At 59.8% G+C, this 21,565-nt stretch overlaps 5 protein-coding genes and 3 non-coding genes across 8 annotated transcripts; 4 read left to right on the top strand and 4 right to left on the bottom strand.

Moving 5' to 3' along the window:
- The first annotated feature begins 517 nt into the window (after nt 1-517).
- Nucleotides 518-3,129, top strand: NDUFB10 (NADH:ubiquinone oxidoreductase subunit B10). The gene is made up of 4 exons (XM_045784790.2): nt 518-775; nt 2,256-2,394; nt 2,610-2,749; nt 2,960-3,129. The coding sequence occupies exons 1-4, from the start codon at nt 628-630 to the stop codon at nt 3,061-3,063; spliced, it is 531 nt and encodes a 176-aa protein (XP_045640746.1). The 5' UTR covers nt 518-627; the 3' UTR covers nt 3,064-3,129.
- A 117-nt stretch (nt 3,130-3,246) lies between these two features.
- On the bottom strand, nt 3,247-5,164 carry RPS2 (ribosomal protein S2). The gene is made up of 7 exons (XM_045784770.2): nt 4,949-5,164; nt 4,775-4,864; nt 4,444-4,551; nt 4,016-4,189; nt 3,771-3,930; nt 3,451-3,542; nt 3,247-3,361 (listed from the first exon to the last, which is right to left on the bottom strand). Exons 1-7 carry the CDS (start codon nt 5,123-5,125, stop codon nt 3,281-3,283), a joined length of 882 nt encoding a protein of 293 aa, XP_045640726.1. The 5' UTR covers nt 5,126-5,164; the 3' UTR covers nt 3,247-3,280.
- Nucleotides 3,612-3,744, bottom strand: LOC123783827 (small nucleolar RNA SNORA64/SNORA10 family). Its single transcript, XR_006777306.1, has one exon. It is a non-coding gene; the product is annotated as a small nucleolar RNA SNORA64/SNORA10 family (small nucleolar RNA).
- On the bottom strand, nt 4,255-4,388 carry LOC123783826 (small nucleolar RNA SNORA64/SNORA10 family). Its single transcript, XR_006777305.2, has one exon. It is a non-coding gene; the product is annotated as a small nucleolar RNA SNORA64/SNORA10 family (small nucleolar RNA).
- Nucleotides 5,144-10,177, top strand: RNF151 (ring finger protein 151). Its single transcript, XM_087865794.1, is given in 7 exon segments — nt 5,144-5,338; nt 5,780-5,797; nt 5,983-6,060; nt 7,641-7,786; nt 8,106-8,202; nt 8,821-9,275; nt 9,277-10,177. Coding segments are annotated over 7 exon segments (1,023 nt in total). The 3' UTR covers nt 9,311-10,177.
- On the top strand, nt 5,581-5,707 carry LOC123783832 (small nucleolar RNA ACA64). The gene has a single exon (XR_006777311.1). It is a non-coding gene; the product is annotated as a small nucleolar RNA ACA64 (small nucleolar RNA).
- Nucleotides 10,178-10,289: 112 nt separating the features above from the next.
- Nucleotides 10,290-17,036, top strand: TBL3 (transducin beta like 3). The gene is made up of 22 exons (XM_045784697.2): nt 10,290-10,445; nt 12,091-12,142; nt 12,225-12,320; nt 12,407-12,454; nt 12,558-12,699; nt 12,795-12,879; nt 12,962-13,132; nt 13,224-13,299; nt 13,368-13,461; nt 13,546-13,727; nt 13,821-13,962; nt 14,060-14,118; nt 14,203-14,306; nt 15,030-15,177; nt 15,264-15,494; nt 15,582-15,652; nt 15,732-15,888; nt 15,968-16,026; nt 16,289-16,392; nt 16,491-16,562; nt 16,648-16,806; nt 16,886-17,036. Exons 1-22 carry the CDS (start codon nt 10,405-10,407, stop codon nt 17,005-17,007), a joined length of 2,415 nt encoding a protein of 804 aa, XP_045640653.2. The 5' UTR covers nt 10,290-10,404; the 3' UTR covers nt 17,008-17,036.
- Nucleotides 17,037-17,129: 93 nt separating this feature from the next.
- On the bottom strand, nt 17,130-21,523 carry NOXO1 (NADPH oxidase organizer 1). Its single transcript, XM_045784741.2, has 8 exons — nt 19,291-21,523; nt 19,116-19,196; nt 18,857-18,932; nt 18,567-18,744; nt 18,259-18,440; nt 18,059-18,163; nt 17,687-17,804; nt 17,130-17,591 (listed from the first exon to the last, which is right to left on the bottom strand). The coding sequence occupies exons 1-8, from the start codon at nt 19,354-19,356 to the stop codon at nt 17,273-17,275; spliced, it is 1,125 nt and encodes a 374-aa protein (XP_045640697.1). The 5' UTR covers nt 19,357-21,523; the 3' UTR covers nt 17,130-17,272.
- Between the last annotated feature and the right edge of the window lie 42 nt (nt 21,524-21,565).

Here is a 21,565-nt window from a genome sequence, read left to right as displayed (position 1 = left end):
TGGTTCTTTTGGTTGGCCAGCATGTGTTTCTAAGAGTTCATGATCTCACGACTTGCCATGTCCATGATCACTGACTCTGTGCGTCCATAGAGCTGATGGCTCCATGCCCCTGGCCCCAGCCTCTGGGCGTGAAGTGACCAGCACGTTCCCTGGTACCGACCAAACGGAATGAATAGTTTACTGATTCCTGTGTCCGTCTTGTCTTAGAATGTAAGCACGAAGAAAAGTAAAAAAGAAAAAAGAAAGCAAGCAGGGGCCTCTGCTTTCTTCACCAGAGTATCCCAAGCGCCGAGACCAGCGCCCAGCACACGGAACGCGGCACCGAAAGGGAAAGAGGGCCTCCAGTGTGCGGTGCTGCCGCGGCCCACCATTGGGCAGGCCGAGGAAACTACAAGTCCCATGGTGCCTCGCGAGCGGCGGTCGCCCTGCTCAGACGCAGCCGCTCTAGGGTGTTCTCTGCGGCGGGCGAACTACAAGTTCCATGGAGCCTCGCGAGCACCGCCCCCTCCTCACGCGCAGGCGCAGCCGCGCTAGGGCGTCCTCCGCGGCGGGCGAACTAGGCCGTGGGACGCAGGTGGAGGCCGGTTTTGTGCGTCCGATACTGGATCCTCCCCGCGCGCCGCCGCCATGCCGGACAGCTGGGACAAGGACGTGTACCCTGAGCCCCCGCGCCGCACGCCGGCGCCCTCGCCGCAGACTTCGCTGCCCAACCCCATAACCTATTTGACGAAGGCCTTCGACCTCCTCGTGGACCGGCCCGTGACCCTAGTGAGAGGTACGGACCCCATCCGGGCCTCGCCGCTCCCCAGGGCCCCTCGCCGCCCTTCGGCTTTCCCTGCACCCCTTCGCCCAACCTGGATACCCCGCCGCACCCCGGGCTTCGCCCCCGTGACCAGCCCCCGCCGTCCGCACCTGCAGGCCCCGTCGCCTCCTTGGACCCCCCGCCCCCCACCTTCACTGCACTCTAGGAACGCCCCTCGCCCCTACACCAAGACCGCTCATTGCTTTCCGGCCCCTGCCGCCTGAGGAGCCCTCCGTGCACCCCTGGTCTCCGGCCTCGCCCAAATACCAGGGGCTGTTTGCGGATCGCAGTCTGGCCAGGGTCTTGCTAAACCGCATTCTTCCTGCACGCTTTGCATCCTGCATTGTGGGCAGAACGCAGTCAGCAAACGGGTGTTGAGGGGTTCTCTGCCAGCCTTCTGCACGCCTGCAAAATGACCGGGGTGGTCAGGTGCTGGCCGCGGTTCCCTCAACCTAGATGTGCTGTGACTTGTACTCCGTGCGTGCTCCTGCTTAAGAGCCGTCCAGATCCCCCATCTCTGGTCCACCCCATGCGGATGTTTAAAAGAGCTCTTTGTGGCCCCGTGTGTTGTTCAGCTCGCTCAGTGGAGTTAGCAGCGCGAGCGCACTCTGCCCTGAGTTACTAGTGTCAGGCAGTTCTTCCATGCATTTAACTGGTTCATTCCTTCAACAGCCCCGCCACCCAGGTACCGCGATGCCCCCATGGCTCCTTAGAATAAATTCGGCAGATCAGACCCCCACATCTGGAAAAGGCACAGCGATGGACCCACTCATTTTCTTAGAAAGTGTTTTATGTATCTGGAGGGATGAGATTTCAGTAGTTCCAACTTGTCAGTTCCTGGGTGGGGACCTTGAGGCCAGAAGGTCAGTGGCGGCAAAACTGGGTTGGGGCCTCTGCCTACAGGGAAAGACCCTGTGTTGTGGGGACCTGTAAAAGGTAGGACCTGTAAAAGGATGTGGGCTTGCAGAGCATGGGTACAGAATCCTGATTTCTCTCTGGGCCTCAGTACTCTGTATCGAGACCTACCCCCTAGGATAATACACATGGTGCCCGGCTCCTAGGAAGCCCTCCGTAAACAGACCTCACCATTTGTAAACCAGCCACACCTGTTGAGTCTAATTGGCAGTCTTTGTAAAAGCTGGAAACGTCTGGGCAGTCTGCCCTTTTCGTGGCTTGTGAGAAAGAATGGAGCTTAGAGCACATTCTTTTTTTTGTTTTTTTCTTTTAAGATTTTATTTGAGAGAGAGAGAGAGACAGGGAGTGGGAAAGGAAGAAGCAGGCTCCCAGCGGAGGAGCCTGATGTGGGACTCGATCCCAGAACGCTGGGATCATGCCCTGAGCCGAAGGCAGACGCTTAACCACTGAGCCACTCAGGCGCCCCTTAGAGCACATTCTAACTGTGGCCTATCCAAACCAGTGGGGCCTTTGGAATCTGGGGGTTTTTTCTTTACAGAGTTTATAGAGCGGCAGCATGCGAAGAACAAGTATTACTACTATCACCGGGAGTTCCGTCGTGTGCCAGACATCACCGAGTGCCAGGAAAAGGATATCTTGTGCATGTTTGAAGCAGAAATGCAATGGAGAAGAGACTAGTATGTCTTGCCTGTGGGTGTCCCTTAGTTAGGAAACACTGAGCCTTGCTCAGTGAGCATCTCCTGTTGGGCTCTCATCCCCCAGGGATACCATGGGATGGTGGTCAGCTGCTGAGAATCCCTCCTGGGGTTGGCCCAGGTCTTGAGGGTGGAGGGGCCAGACAGACAACAGACCATAAGGAAAGGATTTCTTGTAAACCACTTTTTTCTTTCAGTAAAGTCGATCAAGAAATCGTCAACATTATCCAGGAAAGGCTGAAGGCCTGTCAGCAGAGGGAAGGTGAGAGCTACAGGCAGAACTGTGCCAAGGAGCTGGAGCAGTTCACCCAGGTGGCCAAGGCCTACCAGGACCGCTGTAAGCAAGCCCCCACCCTGGCCTGATCCTTCAACCCTAACATCACTGCCCAAATTGTGCTGGTTGGTTGGGGGGGTAATTAAGAGAATCACTATACCCTAGGTCCCTTCTCTGCTCAGTAGCTTAGCTGTTTCCTCCCCACTTCTGAAGAGCCTGATCTGTATTCTGGTTGATTTGGCCCATGACTTCCCTCCCCCACATCTCTCCCAGATCACGACCTGGGGGCCCATTATTCTGCCAGGAAGTGCCTGGCAAAACAGAAGCAGCGGATGCTGGCCGAGAGAAAAGCAGCTAAAGAGGCCGCTGCTGCCTAAAGCAGCTCCTTGAGCACCTTCACTAAGCTACTATACTACTACAATAAAGAGTAATTAAGAAACGTGTTTCTAGTGTCACCTTCAGTCCCCCAGCCTGGACCTACTGACCTTACTGGTTCCATCTCCCTTTAAACCCAGCTACAACTAAACTCATAAGAGAAATAAACAAAAAGCACTATTAACAAGCTTTAGTTCACTTTATTTTTCTTGTATAAAACTATGTGGTGGCCACAGCTGGAGCCTGGGTCCTCTGCACAGAGACTCTGGTGTGGGTCTTCACAAGATGGTCAGTGAATTCCTAGAAAAACAGACAAGGCTTTAGTTGTATCCACACCCCAGCACCCTGTGCACTTGTCTAGGCTAACGAGCTGGCTGGGCAGGCAGTACCTGATAGGGAGACTTGGTGAACACTGTCTCCTTCCAAAGGTCAGGGGTGAGATAACTGTAGGTCTTGGAGATGGCATCAAAAGTAGCTTTGGCTGGAAGATAGAAAACGGCAAGAGAGGGTTGGTAGATTCATGTTACCCAACACCCCAGATGCAGATAGAGAATGTTGCGCTCCTAGGAACAGAGAGGCCACTTGGGGCCAGTCTGCCGTGCATTAGGAGGGCCTTCCTCTCTCTCTCTCTGAAAATACGCCAAGCACACACACACAGTATGATTAAGCGGAGCTGAGAGAGGCCACAACCTCTGTGTGGGCCACTTACCAAAGTTCCCCAGGGTGGCAGTGCAGCCCCTGGCCGAGGTGTAGCAGTCGTCGATACCGGCCATCATCAGTAGCTTCTTGGGCACAGGGGCTGAGACGATGCCAGTGCCTCTGGGGGCAGGGATGAGCCGCACAAGCACAGAGCCACAACGGCCAGTCACCTGCAAAGGGCGGAACCAAGTCAGGAGATGGCCTATGGAGAGTGCCCCAGAGCAGGACCCATCACTCATTACCCCCCAAGCCTACCTTGCACGGGACAGTGTGGGGCTTGCCGATCTTGTTTCCCCAGTACCCTCGCCGCACGGGGACGATGGAAAGCTTGGCCAAGATGATGGCCCCACGGATGGCAGTGGCTACCTCCTTGGAGCACTTGACACCCAGGCCAACATGTCCATTGTAATCTCCGATGGCAACAAATGCCTATGAAAAGCCTGAGATGGTTGGTGGTCCACTGGCCAGCAAGGCATCAGCACCCACCAACCGGGACCTGTGGCACCCCTCAAGGAAAGAGTGGCCACCATGAGGCCACCCTGAGGTCCTGAGAAGATCCTTTCTCTCTCTCCCCATTACGAAAGCCACACGTATAGTAACAAGCGTGACCATGCAGAGCTGAGAGAGTCTCACCAAGCCCCTTAGCAGAAGCAGCTCAAGAACACACAAGGTGACTAACAAACCTTGAACCTGGTCCGCTGGCCAGCACGGGTCTGCTTTTGCACAGGCATAATCTTCAAAACCTCATCCTTGAGGGATGCTCCCAGGAAGAAATCAATGATCTCAGATTCCTAAGGGATAACAAGATTGGAAGAAAAGCGTTTACTGGAAAGCTCAGGAACCACCTGTGACCACTCCCCCTTGAAAACCCCCTCCCACCTTCCTGAAACGTGGAGCCTTGGTGGGGGTGAGCAGATCCCATCCCTGGACCCCAGGCCAAATAAGCCTCCTGGTGCCAGACCTGCCAACGCCCCTGCCCCGTGGGTTGGGGGGTGGAAAGGACCCCCGCGTTACCTTGATGGGTAGGGAGAAGAGATAAATCTCCTCCAGGGACTTGATCTTCATGTCCTTGACCAGGCGGCCCAGCTTGGTGACGGGGATCCACTGCAGGGGAAAAGGCGCCGGTGACTACGGTCGTCCTACCGGGCCGCCCACGGGCCCGTCTCATGCGCGAGGGCCCGAACCTACCTCCTTGTCCTCGGCCTTGCCTCCGCGAGCTCCGCGACCGCGGCCCCGACCACGGCCGCGACCGCGGCCGCGGCCCCGGATGCCGCTGCCGAAGCCTCCGCGGAAGCCGCCGCGGCCTCCCATTCCAGGGCCCCCAGGCCCTCCGGGGCCTCCCGCAGCACCGGCGTCATCCGCCATTTGCTGAAAGGGACGAGAATGGGCCAGTCAGCGAGACCCTGTCACCTGCGGCCGCCCGGGGCCGAGACTCTAGCCCAGGGGTGCAGCTGCGCCAGACCGAGCCGCGCCGGATGGCCGCAGAGCCCCGCCGCCCCCGCCCGCGCGCCGCCGCCGCCGCCATCAGCAGCACAAAGACTCACGTGTTCTCTCGGAGAAGAAGGCCGAGACCTCGCAGTGGGAGTATTTATAACACGCCAAGTGCCGCGAGATCTCGGCTGCCCCGCCCCAGCGCGAGTTCGCCACGGGCCTATAAGGACGGTGGGCGCACGCTCCCCGGTGTCCCCGCCCGCTCCGCGTGCACCAGCGCGCCTGCGCGTCTGCGCCCGCGCGGTTCGGCTGCCTGGCGCTGCTAGGTGGGTTCGCGCCCAGCGCCCCCTGCCTCGCCGCGTCTCTGGGTGGGTAGCTGGGAGGTTGGCGTTGGTTGAAAATCACCCGCGGCTTTGGTCGTGGCCGCGGGTGAGATTCGGCGCCGAGAGCCACCGGGGGCCTCAGCTCACCGCCCACTTGTCCGTGTGGGGAGGTGAAACCCAGGCCCCGACACGCGCCCCGTCGGCCCCGGCCTGTGTGTGCTCTGGCCTCTGGCCTCTGACCCCTGACCCCGTGTTCTGCCCGCAGGCCGCCGACGCTCCGACCGTGAGGCCCACGCCGCCAGGACCGCGGGGAGAGGGGAGCTCTGAGTAAAGTTGTCGGTCTGAGTCCTGCACGTTGGGGGTGTTCCTGGTCCCCCACCCATCCGCTTGGAGGTGCATATGTGGGCGCGGGGAGCAAGGTATGCAGTGGAGGGGAGACCCTATGGGACACCTCCTCTTGCCGGCCAGGCCACCTCCGCGTCGGATGCCACAGAGGGGTACAACTTGGGGCCCGGGGGCTGGCAGGTGACTCCTCCGTGGCATCCCGTGAGTGGCAGGGCCAGATCTGAAACCCTGGTGTGTTTCACACACCTCATAGCTTCCACGATAGCAGATAAAGTACCTTTGAGCTTGAGGGCAGTTGGGCTGGGCCACCAACCCACTAGCAAGTGTGACAATGAAGGGAAACATCCCTAAGGTGGAGTAGGGAGGCTAGAAGGGGGAGTCCTACCACTCAACGTCAATTACAGAGCCCCACAGGAAAGGATGTAGGGATTACTCCTGCAACTCAGCCAGTAAGAAACAGTCATCACCCTGAACTCTTGCTTTTCTCCAGTGGACTTTGATGCAAATAGATCCCTCCCAACTTTTTTTCTTAATGAAATAAAGTTTCTTTTCTTTGTTTGTTGGGGGCTTGCTTGTGGTTTTGCCATAGTTTGTGTGTTCTGAATTGCAATTCTGTTATTCCCAAATAAACACACTTTTGCCAGTGAAATAACTTTTACTTTTAAAGTTAACCCAAGAGTGAGAGTGTAAGATTCCCACCTGAAGGGCTTGCTTTTGTTGGCCCCTGTTGCTCTCAGGAGGGGAATAGGGTCTTCAGGATTTGGTGAGCTTGGTACCTAGTGCTGCTGAACGTGCGGTTCTCTGTTATATGCTTCAGGTGTGGGATCATGGTGGTTTCCCAGGTTGAGGTTGATGTCCCCGTGTCTTCTCAGAGGCCTGCCCACGTGGTCAGAGCCTATCTACTCTGGAAGGCTTTCCCACAGAGTCGGCCCTCCACTATGGTGGAACCACAGGTTGCATGGGAATCTGGTGCTCACTTCCCTCCTGATCTGCACTCTGCAGCTAGCTCCATGAGTCTTAGATCCTAAGAGACCTGATGGTGGGTCAATGGCAAAAGTTCCTGGGCTCTTGGAGATCTGGCCTGGGCAGCACTATTTGAGGAGGGAGAAGGGAATGATGCCTGCACTCCTGCCAAAGCCTCAGCTTTGGGGAAACAGTCCTCAGAAGTTTGGTTCCCAGCCTAGTGCTGCTTGGGGATTACTTGTCAGCCACTCCCAAGACGGGCAGGTCCAGACTACCTATCCCTCAACTACGAGCAAGGGCCAGATGGTACAGGATCCCAATGGGCACTAAGCCAGGGCTGTGATTGGCCTGAGCTAGACAATGCCACTGTGAGGTCGGCCCACTCTTGCTGTGAAATGGAGGCTCCTGAGCCCTGGGGGTCAGTGGAGCTGCCGTCCAGACACAGATCATGGTGAGCCTGGGACCCTTTTGCCTCTGGCCCTTAAATGTGTTCCTAATTTGAGACCTGCCCAAAGCTGGATCCCATTCCTCACCCTGAGAAAGTGAACAGTGGGTTGCAGACTCCCAAACCAAGACAAGGAAACCAATCATTGCGAGGGCTCTGGCCAGGTCTAACTCCAGGCCAAGGCCAGCTTCTCCAGCTGGGGACTGGTAGTCTTGGAGGGTCTTGACCCTCACAGCTACCCCCTCAAAGTGGGTGCTGACCCAGCCCTCCACTTGGGGCTCTCATGGCCCACCTCCCCATTCTGGGGTTTTCCTCTGGGTAAATGGCTGGATCCTGGTCCAGCCAGGCCCTGATTTTGGCCTGGCCTTTGCAGAGTGGCGGCTATGATCTCAACCTCTTCGCCAGCCCTCCCGACTGCAACTTCCTGTGCTCCGTGTGCCATGGGGTTCTCAAGAGGCCAGTGAGGTTGCCATGCAGCCATATCTTCTGCAAGAAATGCATCCTCCGGTGGCTAGCCAGGTGCTAGTGGGCACCCAAGAGGCTGGGAGGACAAGGGCAGGGCTGTGTCCATTCCTATGGCCCGGAACAGAGAGGAAGGTGGACCAAGCATTAGGTCACAATGGGCATAAGAGTCAGCTTCCAAATCTAGGACACCGAAGTATGTGTGTCCCTGCACCCTGTAGTACTTACAGCCCGTGGCCCCCCTCAGATCTGAGTTCCCCGTGAAGTCCTCATGCCTCTTCCAGCTTGAGAGAAGGGACCACCTGGGAAGGTGTTTTGCTGTCTCTTGGTCCCTTCCCACTCCCAACACTCCCCACCCCACGCTCCTGCCTCCTAGACAGAAGACCTGTCCATGCTGCAGGAAAGAGGTGAAACGGAAAAAGATGGTCCATGTAAATAAACTCCGGAGGACCATTGGCCGCCTGGAAGTCAAGGTAGCTTGAAGCACCCACTCCCAGCACCCTTGTAGCTCCTGCCAGGGGAGGGACAGAGCAAGGAGAGGGGGTAAGGAGAATCCTATCCTCAGAACTGAGTGTTTCTGCTCCAGCAACACTGACTACAGCCTCAGGGTCATCAGCCCTGCCAGAGTTTGAGTCCCATTTCTACCACTTACTTGCTGTGTGACTTTGGGCAAGTTACCTAACCTTTCTGAGCCCCAGGGGCTCAGCTGTAAAATGGGGATTATACAGGATTTTTAGAGGATGAAGTGTTTGCTGTGCTGGCCATCACCCCAGTCCCTTAATTTTACAGATGAGGAAACATTAAAAAAAGTTGGCTTGTGTACAACTGCAAGATCAACCCAGCCATGTGTCTGTGCCCCCACCCCACCCCAAGCCTTCGGCCCTGTGCACCTGCTCCCAGAGGTCTAGATTCTTCCCACCTCCAAACATTTGCCCAACTATTTCCCCCTCCACATCATTGATGCCATTAGAGCTTGGCAGGCTCTTAGTTCAAGAACATCATGGATGGGGGATTCTGTGTAAAGTAGGCTGCTCCAGTTCTGGCCAACTCCGACCTCGTTTGGCTCACATGGTGCTCTCCCCCACCCTCAGTGCAAGAACGCGGAAGCTGGCTGCTTGGTGACGTGCCCCCTGGCCCATCGAAGGGGGCACCAGGACTCCTGCCCTTTCGAGCTGCAGGCCTGCCCCAACGAGGGCTGCACGGTACGGGTGCCACGTGGGGCCCTGGCTGAACACCGGCAGCACTGTCAAAGTGGGACACAGCAGCGGTGCCCACTGGGCTGTGGGGCCACCCTGGGCCCCATAGAGCGCGCACGCCACAACTGCTACCGCGAATTGCGCGACGCCTGGAGCCAGCGTCAGGAGCGCAGCCGGACCCTGGTGCTGGGCCTGCTGCGGCGCATGCGCAAAGTGCACCACACCACCAATCTCATCCGCAGGCAGCTGGCTCAGCTCGGAGACTTCCTGGAGGAGGACGAAGCGCTCCTCGTGGGCGCCCCGCAAGGGGAGGCCGAGGCCACCCCAGAAGGCAGCCTTGGGGTGGAGGTGTGGGGGGCCCAGGGCCAAGGTACCTTGTAAATAGAGGAGTAAATAAAAGCAGAGCCCAGGCCTGGCCCGCCCTGCCACCTCTGTGCTTGCCGGCCTCACAGCTTTATCCCATTTGCCACCGGTCCCCCTTTCAGGCACTACTGCCTTCCCCACGTGGGGACACTGGCCTTTCTCCCTGGGCCGCTCTTGCCCAGAAGGCTCTTCTCCTTGCTCTCTGTTTGCCTGGTCTCTTTTCTCTCAGATGCCTCTTCCTCGCAGAGGTTTTACCTGATACCCTCACAGTCTCCTTCCTGTTACTTCTACCAGTCTTTTACCCAACCTCCCAGCCGGTCACACAAACAGCTCAAAACCCTGAACTAGGAAAAGCCCAGGCCTCACAATGACTCCCAGGGAACGCCCATTATCTCTGACGTCCTGCCCGCATAGTCTCCATACTCCCTATAGCCACAAGCACCGTCCCTCCAACAGTCACAGGAGTCCCTGCCTCACTCGCTCAGGTGACACCCTACCTCCCCCCCCACCCTTAAAGGTGCACCTCCTGCACTCCGCTCCACCCGTTGCCCTGATCTGTTCTTTCCATGGCACTAACCGCTGAACGCTCCCGATTATTCCTTGCCCGTCCTCCGCCAGCCCTCTCTCCTCTAGCACCCGCTTCTCTGATGCCTCCCAAATGTCTAGAACAGTGCTTCGCACATAGAATGTGATCAATAAATATTTGAGAGACTCTTAAGTTACCCGATTTATTCATTGACCTGCGATATGTATCACACCCAAGCCTGCGCTTGTACCCAAATCCCAGAATGCCTACTTTAGTAAACATTTCCTACGATTCCTTTTTAAAATTTCCACTAAAAGGCAAACAGCGGGCAAACCCCGTGCCATGCAGTCCGCCAACCCCGAAGCCCCAAGACGCCTCCACGCGGCTCTACACCCGTTCCTCCAGGCCAGAAACGCCTCCACCAGCTTCCGCTTCCCGACACAGCAGGCACTGCCCACAGCAAAGATGGCGCCGAGCGCGCAGCTGATGACATCACAGAGTCGTGGGCGGTGACGGCATCCGCGGCGCGCCGGCAGTGAGGAGCGGCGGCCCTGTCTCCCTCACGAGGCGGCGGCGGCGGCGGCGGCGACATGGCGGAACCCGTGGCGGGAGTGGGCCGCTTCAAGGCCAAGTGAGCCGGGGCGCTGCGGCTGTGGGTGCCGCGCAGGGAGGGAACGGGGTTCACAGCCGGAGTGGCAAACGTGCCTGCCCTGCACCGGGCGCCCATTCGGGCCTGGGGAGAGCCTGAGGGCGGTGTATGAACTGGCCCGCGGGAGTGGTGTTGGTCGCGTTATTACAAAGTGGGAGATCCAGCGTCGGTTATTAAATTAGGAGCCGGTTTGGGGGTTATGGATGAAAAATTCTAAAGGAGGAAGGGGCGGGCTGAGCACAAGTCAAGGCTGGTCCTGGACCTCAGCGGGACGCCCCGATCCTCAGGTATTGGGAGAACCACCGCTCTGGAGCCGGCGGCCCGTGGGCTTTCACCTTCTGTCCCTCTTCCACATGGAGCAGGAAGAGAGGTCAGGAGATGGGCGGGTCGGCTGTGGCCCTGGAGGCCCTGAATCCTGGGCTGATTCAGGTCTCCAAGGACTCTGGTGAACCCAAGTGCTCAGGGCCCAGGACAGACCGGACTTCTCCCCGCCATGGAGCTCGGTCTGATGGAGTAAGCATAGTAAGCAGCTCATTTCCATCAGTGGGAGTGGTGAGCAATGCCAAAGGAAAGGCCTAGGGTCAAGAGCATCTCTGTGGCAGTGACCGGGGCTCCACGTTTGGGGGCTCCATTTCATGTTGGTAGCCAAGCTTCCCCCGGTGGAGTTAGCCAGGCACCAGTGAAATCTGGGAAGAGAGATCCAAGCCACATACAGGCAATAGCTTGTGTGACACAAAAGGGCAGTAGAGGCTCTTCCAAGTCAGGGTCTTAGAAACACATAAGGAGGGGCGCCTGGGTGGCGCAGTCGTTAAGCGTCTGCCTTTGGCTCAGGGCGTGATCCCAGCGTTCTGGGATCGAGCCCCACATCAGGCTCCTCCGCTATGAGCCTGCTTCTTCCTCTCCCACTCCCCCTGCTTGTGTTCCCTCTCTCGCTGGCTGTCTCTCTCTTGTCAAATAAATAAATAAAATCTTAAAAAAAAAAAAAAAAGAAACACATAAGGAGAGGGGAGGGTTTTAAGGCAGGGTAGTGTTATAAACACTTATGTTTGAAAGGCCTTTCTGGCAGCAGGGTTTAAGACGGTAGAGAGGGGACCTGGCGAAGAGGCTGGAGCACCTGTCCAGATGACAGTGTGGTGGCCTGGACCAGCGTGGAGGCAGCCAAGAGAGGAGGGTCGAGGACAGCATGAGGCTGCAGAAATGAGGGCTACTTGGGGAGGAGGCAGGCTGCACCTGAGAGGGAAGCTGCTGAGGGGGGTGTTGCTCTGGGCTGGTACCCAGGCCTCCCACCACCAGCAGGGGGCCCCCGAGATCTGGCCTACTCCGCTGTGGAGGGGGGAGAAATCTGGGAAGACCTGGTTGTTGCACTCCCTGTACTGCCTCAGAGACTGGTGTGAATCACCACCCAGCTCTGGGTCTCGTGTCCTCTGTCACACCCACCTCACAGTGCTGCTAAGAGAGAAGAGGACAGTGAGAAGAGCCATCTCCAATCCCGTCTCCCCGCCTCTGCCTGGGAACTCTTTAAGGACAGGGGCGTTTTGGGTTGAGCTCTGGGAGAGCACCCAGCACAGAGCTGGGCACTGGGGACCAAGGGGTGGGTGACTCACTCTTTCCTCTGCTCTCTCTCTAGCTATGCTGTTGAGCGCAAGATCGAGCCTTTCTACAAGGGCGGGAAGGTGCAGGTACCAGCCCAGGGAGGGGCAGAGTGGTGGGGCGGGGGGGGGGGGGCTGGAGTTATCTTGGCTGAGACCCTTCTGTTACCAGCTGGACCAGACGGGGCAGCATCTCTTCTGCATTTGTGGTACCAGAGTCAACATCTTGGACGTGGCTTCAGGGGCTGTGCTGCGGAGCCTGGAGCAGGTGAGGATGGGGAGAGCCAGGGCAAGGGGCTAGTGTGGAGGGCAGCCTGTTCTCATGGTGCTCTGTGTGCTGACTCTTGCCTCTAGGAGGACCAGGAGGACATCACTGCCTTTGATCTCAGCCCTGACGATGAGGTATGTGGGGCAGGGATAGGAGGAGGGCTTCAACCAAACTTGGAATCATTGAGGGTAAATGGTCATGCCTTTCCTCTCCCAGCTGAACCGCATCGTTCTTTAGGTGCTGGTAACAGCCAGCCGGGCACTGCTTCTGGCTCAGTGGGCCTGGCGAGAGGGCAGCATCACCCGCCTATGGAAGGCGATACACACAGCCCCTGTGGCCACCATGGCCTTTGACCCCACTTCCACACTGCTAGCCACAGGTAGGGCCCTGGCTGGGCGGCTGGGCCCCCTGGAGGGCACACAGTTAGGGGTCTTCAGGCACACCAGCCCCTTCACTTCAAACACGTCCCTACAGGCGGCTGTGACGGGGCAGTGCGTGTCTGGGATGTTGTGCGGCACTATGGGACACACCACTTTCGGGGCTCGCCAGGTGTCGTACAGTGAGTAGAAGGCAGCAGAGGGTGGATGGGGCCTCATGCCCAGGGTCGCACAACTCACCTGCCGCACCCCACCTGCCTGCAGCTTGGTGGCCTTCCACCCGGACCCCGCACGCCTGCTGCTCTTCTCCTCCGCTGCGGACTCCACCATCCGCGCGTGGTCGCTGCAGGACCAGTCGTGCCTGGCAGTGATGACTGCCCATTACAGTGCCGTCACTTCTCTGACCTTTAGCGCTGATGGCCACACCATGCTTAGGTCAGCGGCCACCCACCCAGGCCATGGCAGGAAGGGGAGGGCCACAGCTGAGACTGAGGACTCAGGTGGCTGTTCTCCCCTGCACCCCCAGCTCAGGCCGCGACAAGATCTGCGTCGTCTGGGACCTGCGGAGCCACCAGGCCACGAGGACTGTGCCAGTGTTTGAGGTGGGAATGCCAGGGGGCCGGGCCAGTGGGGGGGGGGGGGCTGCTGCCTCTAACCCGCTTATCCTCAGAGCGTGGAAGCTGCAGTGCTGTTACCAGAGGAGCCAGCGCCTGAGCTGGGTGTGAAGTCCAAGCGCCTGCACTTCCTGACAGCCGGAGACCAAGGTGTGTGTGTCCAGGCCAGGGTGGGCCGCGGGGGCTGGGGGAGGTCCGTGGACCGGAGTGGCAGCGGCCCGTGTCCCCTCACAGGCGTGCTGCGAGTGTGGGAGGCGGCCTCTGGGCAGTGTGTGCACACCCAACGGCAGCGGCCAGGCCCCGGGCAGGAGCTGACCCGCTGCGCTCTGGCCCGCTCTGCCGGCCTGCTTCTCTCTGTCACTGCCGACCACAACCTGCTGCTCTACGAGACGCGCTCCCTGCAGCTGCAGAAACAGGTGAGCGCTGCCCCCGCTTGGCCCAAAGCCAGGGGTGCCAGCCCTCCACTCATGCAGACTCCGGCTTGTGTCCCTCCGGCCCCACCCCCACAGTTTGCCGGCTACAGCGAGGAGGTGTTGGATGTCCGGTTCCTTGGGCCCGAGGACTCTCACATTGTCGTGGCCTCCAACAGCCCCAGCCTGAAAGTGTTTGAGCTGCAGACAATGGCCTGCCAGATTCTCCACGGCCACACAGGTCAGGGCGCTGAGCTGACGCCCCCAGCACTCCATCCTGGACTGGAATGCTGTCTTCTACTGTAACTGATGGCTGTTTTTTCTGTAATTTCTCCTAGACATTGTCCTGGCCTTGGATGTGTTCCGCAAGGGGTGGCTCTTTGCCAGCTGTGCCAAGGTGAGGCATCTGGAGAGCTGTGGAGGTAGGGGGTGCCCGTGCTGGAAGCCCAGCCCAGCCTCTCCTCACCCCTTTCATTCCCAGGATCAGAGCATCTGTATCTGGAAGATGAACAAGGCTGGCAAGGTGGCTTGTGTGGCTCAGGGCTCCGGGCACACACACAGCGTGGGCACCATCTGCTGTTCTAGGTAGGGAGTCAGGGCTGGGGTCCATGGTGTTGCACAGGCCCAGACCCTGCTAATGGGGTTCCAGCTCAGGGAGATGTGGAGGGGGAGGCTTCGGCCTTGGTCTTTGAGGTTCCAGGCTAGGGATGTGTAACAGAATGCCAGGGACACCCCTAACTGCTCTTAGAGGTGGGGTCTTCTCAGACGTGGTCTCGGGGCTGGGTGAATAAAAGGGGAGTGACTCGGGGCGCCTGGGTGACTCAGTCAGTTAAACATCTGCCTTTGGCTCAGGTGTGATCCCGGGTGCTAAGATCGAGCCCCGAGTGAGGCTCCTTCCTCAGTGGGGAGCCTGCTTTTCCCTTTCTCTCTGCCCCTCCCCGCTGCTCATGCTGTCCCTCATTCTTGCTCTATCTCAAATAAAACCTTTAAAAAAAGGGGGGGGGGGAGGCTTCAGGGCAGAAAGAATGACACTGAGCAAGGCTTGGGTAGAAAAGACATTCCCTGCTAGGGGCTGGGAGGAGGGTTGGGGTCTTGCGATCAAGTCATCAGGTATGGTGGACCAAGGGTGGGTGGTGAGGGCTCGAATAGACAAGTCCCAGAGGTGTGTGGGGGTGACAGCGGCTGTCTGCTTTCTGGAACAGTCTATCTGGTCGGGACCATGGTCTTGCAGGCCCAGGTATGATGACCTGGCGGATTGGTCTGGCTGGGGCTCAGCAGGTGTCTCCCCTCCCCCACATCTGGCCTCAGGCTGAAGGAGACCTTCCTGGTGACGGGCAGCCAGGACTGCACTGTGAAGCTGTGGCCCGTCCCTGAAGCCCTGCTGTCCAAGGGCCCGGCCCCACACAGCGGCCCTGTTCTTCTCCAGGCTCAGGCCACGCAGCGCTGCCATGACAAGGTGATGGCACACTGGGGCACGGGTAGGGGTAGGGCAGGGCCCTTGCCGGGATGGGGGTCTGAGCTGCCACCTGCTCCCATCACCAGCACATCAACAGTGTGGCTGTTGCCCCCAACGACAAGCTGCTGGCCACAGGCTCACAGGACCGCACAGCCAAGCTCTGGGCTTTGCCACAGTGCCAGCTGCTGGGTGTCTTCTCGGGCCACCGGCGCGGCCTCTGGTGTGTCCAGTTCTCACCCATGGACCAGGTGCTGGCCACAGCCTCAGCTGACGGTACCGTCAAGCTCTGGGCACTGCAGGACTTCAGCTGCCTCAAGGTAAGGTGCCCTCACCCCGCCCCAGTCCCCCCAGGCCCAGCCCTGCTGCCCGGTGTCGTCTCACGTTCTCCCCTCCCCATCCTGCAGACATTCGAGGGGCACGATGCTTCCGTGCTGAAGGTGGCCTTTGTAAGCCGTGGTACCCAGCTGCTGTCCAGGTGAGCAGACTGGGGATAGGGGTTGAGATGAGCTGCAGGATGGGCCCCAGCACTGAGCCCCTCCCAATCCCAAACCCAGCGGCTCTGATGGTCTCGTGAAGCTCTGGACCATCAAAAACAATGAGTGTGTGAAGACTTTGGACGCCCATGAGGACAAGGTCTGGGGGCTGCACTGTAGCCGGCTGGACGATCGCGCCCTTACTGGAGCTAGTGACTCCTGCGTCATTCTCTGGAAGGTATGGAAGTGGGGGGGCGGGGCATGGGGTGTGGGCAGGGCTGCATGAGGGTGTCCGTCTGACCTCACTCTGACCCTAGGATGTGACCGAGGTGGAGCAGGCAGAAGAGCAGGCCAGGCGGGAGGAGGAAGTGGTCAAGTAAGTCTGGGGGTTCCCGCCCAGTCCCCTTGAGTGCCAACTGCCTGGCTCCCATCCCATACATCACACCCTGGGAGTAGGGCCTACAGGCGTTACCTCTGCTTTATCGTGTGGGGAAACTGAGGCTGGGAGCAACAACACAGCTCACCACCAGTGGAGACTTAGGGCCAGGCTACAGACTCCTGAGCCAGCCCTCTGGTGGCTCCGCCCTCAGTCCCAGCCAGGTCCCCCAGTGACCCTGTCTTCCCTCCTTCCCCATCAGGCAGCAAGAGCTGGACAACCTGCTCCATGAGAAACGGTACCTGCGGGCACTGGGCTTGGCCATCTCCCTGGACCGGCCCCACACTGTGCTGACTGTCATCCAGGGTCAGTGCTGCCTCGGGTGTGTGTGGGGGGTGGTCTTGGGTCCATCTCGTGCCCTTCCCTGGGGCTCAGTCTTCTGCCCTCCCGACCCACCCCCCCAGCCATCCGGAGGGACCCTGAGGCCTGCGAGAAGCTGGGAGCCACGGTGCTGCGGCTGCGGCGAGATCAAAAAGGTCTGGGGCAGGTGGGCAGGCGGGTCAGTGGCCAAGAGGGGCAGGGCAGGCAGGAGGCAGGTCTGACTGTCCTTGTGCCCCGCAGAGGCCTTGCTGCGCTTCTGTATCACGTGGAACACCAACTCGAGACACTGCCACGAGGCGCAGGCCGTGCTGGGGGTGCTCCTGCGGCACGAAGCCCCGGAAGAGCTCCTGGCCTACCAGGGCATGCAGGCCTCCCTCGAGGCCCTGCTGCCCTACACCGGTGAGTGGGCATGCCCCGGGCGGGGCAGAGCGGCTGTTGGGCCCCACAGAGCCCCTGACGTCCCTGTGTCCTCCCCCAGAGCGGCATTTTCAGCGGCTCAGCCGGACGCTCCAGGCAGCCACCTTCCTGGACTTCTTGTGGCACAGCATGAAGCTGCCCCCCCTCCCTGCGGCCCCCGCGCTGGCTCCCTCAGCTCTCTGAAACAGGCAGAAACTGTCCTTTTCTATCCAGACTCTGTGTGTGGACTGTGTCTCGCCCCAGCCCCCGCCCCCAGCTCCCGCCCCGCCTGGCCAGGACCCGGAAGGCTCTGCTTCTCAGCACAGACACCGGGTGGGCGTGCCTCAGACACCGGGTGGGCGTGCCTCAGCCCGAAGAGCTTTACTCGGGAAATGGGAGAGTATGGTTTCCTGGCACTGCCAGCCGGGAGTCCCACCCTCAAATACTCCTCCCCCGGGCGTGGCTGGCGTCAGTCATCCCTGGGCTCTGGAGCTTTCCGCCGGCCCTCCGTGCAGCTGCACACACCCTCGAGGGGGTCCTTGTGTTCCAGTGCCAGTGCCCTGCGGGTGACGGTGCAGCAGCGGCTCCGGATGGCGCTCAGCGGGGGGCGGGCGGGCACGGTAGGGGGAAGGGTTGTGGCCTGAGGGATCTCGGGGGAGCATTGGGCCTCTCCCACCCTGTCCTCCTCACTGTCCTCCTTGCAGTGGAGCCGTGACCCACTCAGGAGCGCCCCCAGCCCCTCCGGTCGCAGCAGCACAGCGGGGAGGAGACCTGAGCGCCCGCCGAACCTGCAAAGAGGGCGGGGTTTGGCTCGTGCTGGATCCTAACCCCCCACCCTGGCCCTCCCCAACCCCGCGCGCCCGCACGCCCCACCCCCGCACACCTGCAAAGCCACCAGCCACGATCTGAAGTTTCCAGGACGCGCACGCGCGCCCCCGCGGGCACTGACAGTTCATCGGCGTTGCTGCTCTCATAGGCTTGGGAAGCACAGAACTGAGACCCTGGGAGTGGGCATTTGGGGGTCACTGCAGGGCCTCAGGGACCAGGCGCCCACCTCTCTATCTCCTTCTCCCATGGAGTCACCACCTTCAGGCATCCCCCTGATAATGGGGACCACTGAAACCCACTGGGGCTCCCACTCAGTATGGGGACCAAGTACACTCTGTCCCCATGTCCCGCGCTCGCTCAGCTCTTTCCTGTGACTCAGCTTTGCTGCAGGTGGTGGCTGGCTTGGCTCGAGGGGATGGGTAATTACCACTACTCCCTAGGGGTCGTGGTTCTTGGCCCGGGGCTGCTTCCTCCAGGTAGGGAGCAGGAAACCACGCTGTCTGCTGGTCTTCGTTTTCCACCAGCCACCAGCCTGTGTGCAAGAGGTGGGTGGAGTTTCAGACCCCCCAACCCCACTGGGGTCCTGGGGGCAGATGGGCGAGCTCTCTCACTTCTGCCCAGCCCCACCTGAGGGATGTCGCAGCAGCACGTCTAGGATCTCCTGGGCCCGTGCGTGGAAAGGTCGGCCCCGTGTGTCCTGGGTGCTGAAGGGTTGCAGGCAGCGCAGGCTCTGAGCCTTCAGGTCTCGGATGGCAAGGTTGTCCATGGGGCGAGCTAGGGGCTCTTCAGGAGCGGGCAGGATCACCAGACTGGGAAGAGGGGCGGGCGGGAAGTATGGTGAGGGCCTGCCACCCCTCCCCAGTCCACCCAGCCTACGTCCCTCCCCCATCCTCCAAGTGCATTTGTGGGCAGGGAGTTTGGGACGAGTCAGGCACCTGCCAGGGGGCAGCGCAGGTTCCAGGTCCAGGGGGTACGGTGCAAAGAAGCCGGTGAGCGCTGGGCTCCGGGACACACGCACCGCTGCAGCCAGTAGCGTCTGAGAATAGGTCTCCAGCAGCCGCAGGCGCGCCAGGCCACGGGCTGTGCGCCCCCTGCGCACCAACAGCGATGCGTCTGCAGGCACGACAGGAACGGACTGTGGGAACCGGCCACAGGGTTCCCTCCACAAGGCCGCTGGCTCCCCTGCCCCTCCTGGGATCCCTCGCCACCTCCCTAACAGCCTCACCGGAAAGCTTGGGGAGAACGCGGTCAGATCTCCGCAGCAGGCCCGCCTCTACCGGGAAGGTCTCCTTGAGGGTCTTCTAAGGGAGAACCAGCAAATTGGTTTGAGAGTCCACTGGTTCTCTTGGGAGGGTGAGGGTTCCTTGCCAGGATGGGGGTCTTAGGAGCTGGACGCCCTCTCGGGCACAAGGGCAAATGCCCAGGCAGGAGCCATTGGTGGGTCGGGCAGCAGGGGCAATTGGGTTCGCCCCAAGCTCACTCACCTGGAGCGTCTTGAACTCATCCCAGCTCCTGCGCACAAAGGTGTTGCTGTCATCCGACCAGTGCACAGAGAAGGCAAATGTCTGTTGGGAGAAAGGTTGGGGGCGCCTTGGAGAGGCTGGGCCAGGAATTCCTTCCTTCTTCCTTGGGGCTGGCAGGGACCCCGCCCGGTCATACCTGAAGCCTTGCTGTCTGCACTAGGGCCGCTGCATACACTGACACCGGGTACCGGGAGCTTGCCATCGCTGTGTCTCACGGGTCACGGTCCTGGGCTTCTGGAGCTGGCAAGGTGTGGCCAAGGGTTCCACTGCGTCCTGGCTCACACCTGGCAGGAGGGGGGGGAGGAGGGGGGGTTCCCGGGCACCCGGAAGACTGATTGGAATTCCCCAGGAACACCCCAGACCTGCTAGATCCTTGTATGGCTGCCCTGCCCCTGGGTCTTTCCCCACTTCCTCACTGTTCCCAAAGCAGAGGCTCTGGGTAGAGGGACAGGAACGCAGGGCTTGAGAGGTGGAAGGGGGGTGGGGCAGAGAGGCGGTGGAGGGTGGGGACTGAGGCCTGAGTCCCTCACGCAGAAGTCTGGCCCACGGGAGGAGGAGGAAAAGGAAGAGCCATCAAAGTGCCGCAGGGCTTGGCCTACCTCTCCCAGCTCTCCCACACCCGGTGCGGTGCCTCCTCCAGGGCGTGCCTCATGGCTCTGTCTTGGAACTCACCTGGGAAGCTGACTGCAGTTGTCATCAGGAACCAAGGACTTTATTTGGCTTAATACTCACATTGGAGGAAAAGTCTCTTAATGTTTCCAAGTCCCAGAGGAAGAAATTTGTATTAAATGGATAATTAATGTCAGTTTTTCTGGATGTGTTGGGGAGGGGTGGACCTCATAGGCTCACCCCAGAGGTTCCCCTGTGGTGGGGAGACTTGGGCAGGACAAAGAGGGTCCCTCTGCAGTCACTGGCACCGGGGGGGGGGGGGAGTGACTAGGACAGTTTAGAGAGCTGCCTCTGAATTCATGATTTATCAGAATTTACTGCAAACACAGCCTCTGAGGTCAGGAGTCAGCATTCCCCCACTAACTGGGGTGAAGAGGGGTTAGACTCTAGAATTCCCCAACAGGGTGCGCTCAGGTGCCCCACATTCCTGGCCTGCTTCCTCATAGGGAAGACTTCCAGAGCTCCATCCAACCCTGGTATATATGGGCTCTTCCTGCTGCTGGGGCCACCAGCTCTGTGTTGGGACTCCTACCCTAAGCTGTCCATGGAGGGCATCCCTCCCAGAAATCACCCTAGCCTTGACAAAGGGCCTTTGTGCATCTGTCCAAACAGCGGCCTTCAAACCTTCCCTGGTCTTGGCCCAGGCAAGGAACACCTGCTGACATAGGCCTGAATTGCAGAGTGCCTTCAGCCTAGCCGTCACGCCCCCCCCCCCCCCCCCCCCCCCCGGCATCAGTGCGGGCCGTGCTCAGGTCGCAGCTGGCCTGGCAGGGTCCAGGGTGGGGCAGACACTTCAACCCTGAAGGACAAGGAGAAAAACTGGGAGAGGGCCTGTTTATTCACAGCTAGGGACCTCCTAGAAGGGTACTGAGGCCCCCTCCCTGCCCCAACTGACAGCCCCTGCTACCCTGGTTCCTTTCCTTCTCTCTCTCCATAGACCCCAGGCTCATCTATCCCTTGGACACCTGCCTCCCCCCACCCCACCCTGTGCCCGTGCTCCTCACTAGCTACTATGAAATCCACCCTCCAGAGGAATCTTCGCAAAACATAAAGGGGATTGTCCAGCACCTTCCTATGGTCCTTAAATTCCCAGCTCCCATGGCAGCTAACGAGGTCCTCGGTGTGCTCCTGCCCACCTTTGATCTCCTCTCACCACCTTCCCCAGGTCCTGTCCCACTGGCCTTTCTGCCCATGCCCACCTCCAGCCTTGGCCTTGACTGGCCTCAGCTGACTCCTCATCCTTCAAGCCTTTGCCTAAGTGTCACCTCCTCGAGGAGGCCTCCCGGATTTACCGCGCCCTGTTCACGGTCCCCACCAGTTTGTTTTGTTTTTACTATTTCCGTCTTGACCACTGGACAGTGAGCAGAGGCAGGAGGTCAGGAACTGTCTTGTGCCCCGCCCTGCCCAGCACCTGGACCAGTACTTGGAACAGACTAGACACTACACAAATATTTGCAGGATGAATGAATGAACGTATAGAAGCTGAGGCCATTTCCGACGTGGACATAACCCCTTCAGGCAGGCTATAGGATCCAGGCTCCTCCGTGCCCTCAGGAGCCCAGAGACCCGCCGGCGCCCGTTGCTATGGCGCCAGTCGCCTGGGCGGACCCGCGGGACCCAGGCCCTAGCGCGCGCCGCACTCTATGTGCTCACGGCACCAGCCCGCGTTGCCATGGCGCCGCGCTGCCGGCCGCTGGGCGCGCCCCAGCGGAGGGCACAGAGCCTGGCCGCGGGCACGCGGG

This window comes from Ursus americanus, chromosome 2, assembly GCF_024610735.1.
Source record: "Ursus americanus isolate L20-20 chromosome 2, mUrsAme1.1.p, whole genome shotgun sequence".
Lineage (NCBI taxonomy): Eukaryota > Metazoa > Chordata > Mammalia > Carnivora > Ursidae > Ursus > Ursus americanus.
The sequence above is the reverse complement of the archived record's forward strand: the minus strand, read 5'-3'. Positions and strand labels throughout refer to the sequence as shown.

Coding starts and splice junctions, on each gene's coding strand:
- NOXO1 (XM_045784741.2), bottom strand. CDS start 19,356: ATGGCAAGCTCCCGGTACCCGGTGTCAGTGTATGCAGCGGCCCTAGTG. Junction 18,933..19,115: donor ATGAGTTCAAGACGCTCCAG/GTGAGTGAGCTT, acceptor GTTCTCCCTTAG/AAGACCCTCAAGGAGACCTT. Junction 17,805..18,058: donor ACGACCCCTAGGGAGTAGTG/GTAATTACCCAT, acceptor GCCCACTCCCAG/GGTCTCAGTTCTGTGCTTCC.
- RPS2 (XM_045784770.2), bottom strand. CDS start 5,125: ATGGCGGATGACGCCGGTGCTGCGGGAGGCCCCGGAGGGCCTGGGGGC. Junction 4,552..4,774: donor TCTTCTCCCTACCCATCAAG/GTAACGCGGGGG, acceptor GTTATCCCTTAG/GAATCTGAGATCATTGATTT. Junction 4,190..4,443: donor GCCAGCGGACCAGGTTCAAG/GTTTGTTAGTCA, acceptor GGCTTTTCATAG/GCATTTGTTGCCATCGGAGA.
- TBL3 (XM_045784697.2), top strand. CDS start 10,405: ATGGCGGAACCCGTGGCGGGAGTGGGCCGCTTCAAGGCCAA. Junction 12,321..12,406: donor TGCTGCGGAGCCTGGAGCAG/GTGAGGATGGGG, acceptor TCTTGCCTCTAG/GAGGACCAGGAGGACATCAC. Junction 16,393..16,490: donor TGTGCTGACTGTCATCCAGG/GTCAGTGCTGCC, acceptor CCACCCCCCCAG/CCATCCGGAGGGACCCTGAG.
- NDUFB10 (XM_045784790.2), top strand. CDS start 628: ATGCCGGACAGCTGGGACAAGGACGTGTACCCTGAGCCCCCGCGCCGC. Junction 776..2,255: donor GCCCGTGACCCTAGTGAGAG/GTACGGACCCCA, acceptor TTTTCTTTACAG/AGTTTATAGAGCGGCAGCAT. Junction 2,395..2,609: donor ATGCAATGGAGAAGAGACTA/GTATGTCTTGCC, acceptor TTTTTCTTTCAG/TAAAGTCGATCAAGAAATCG.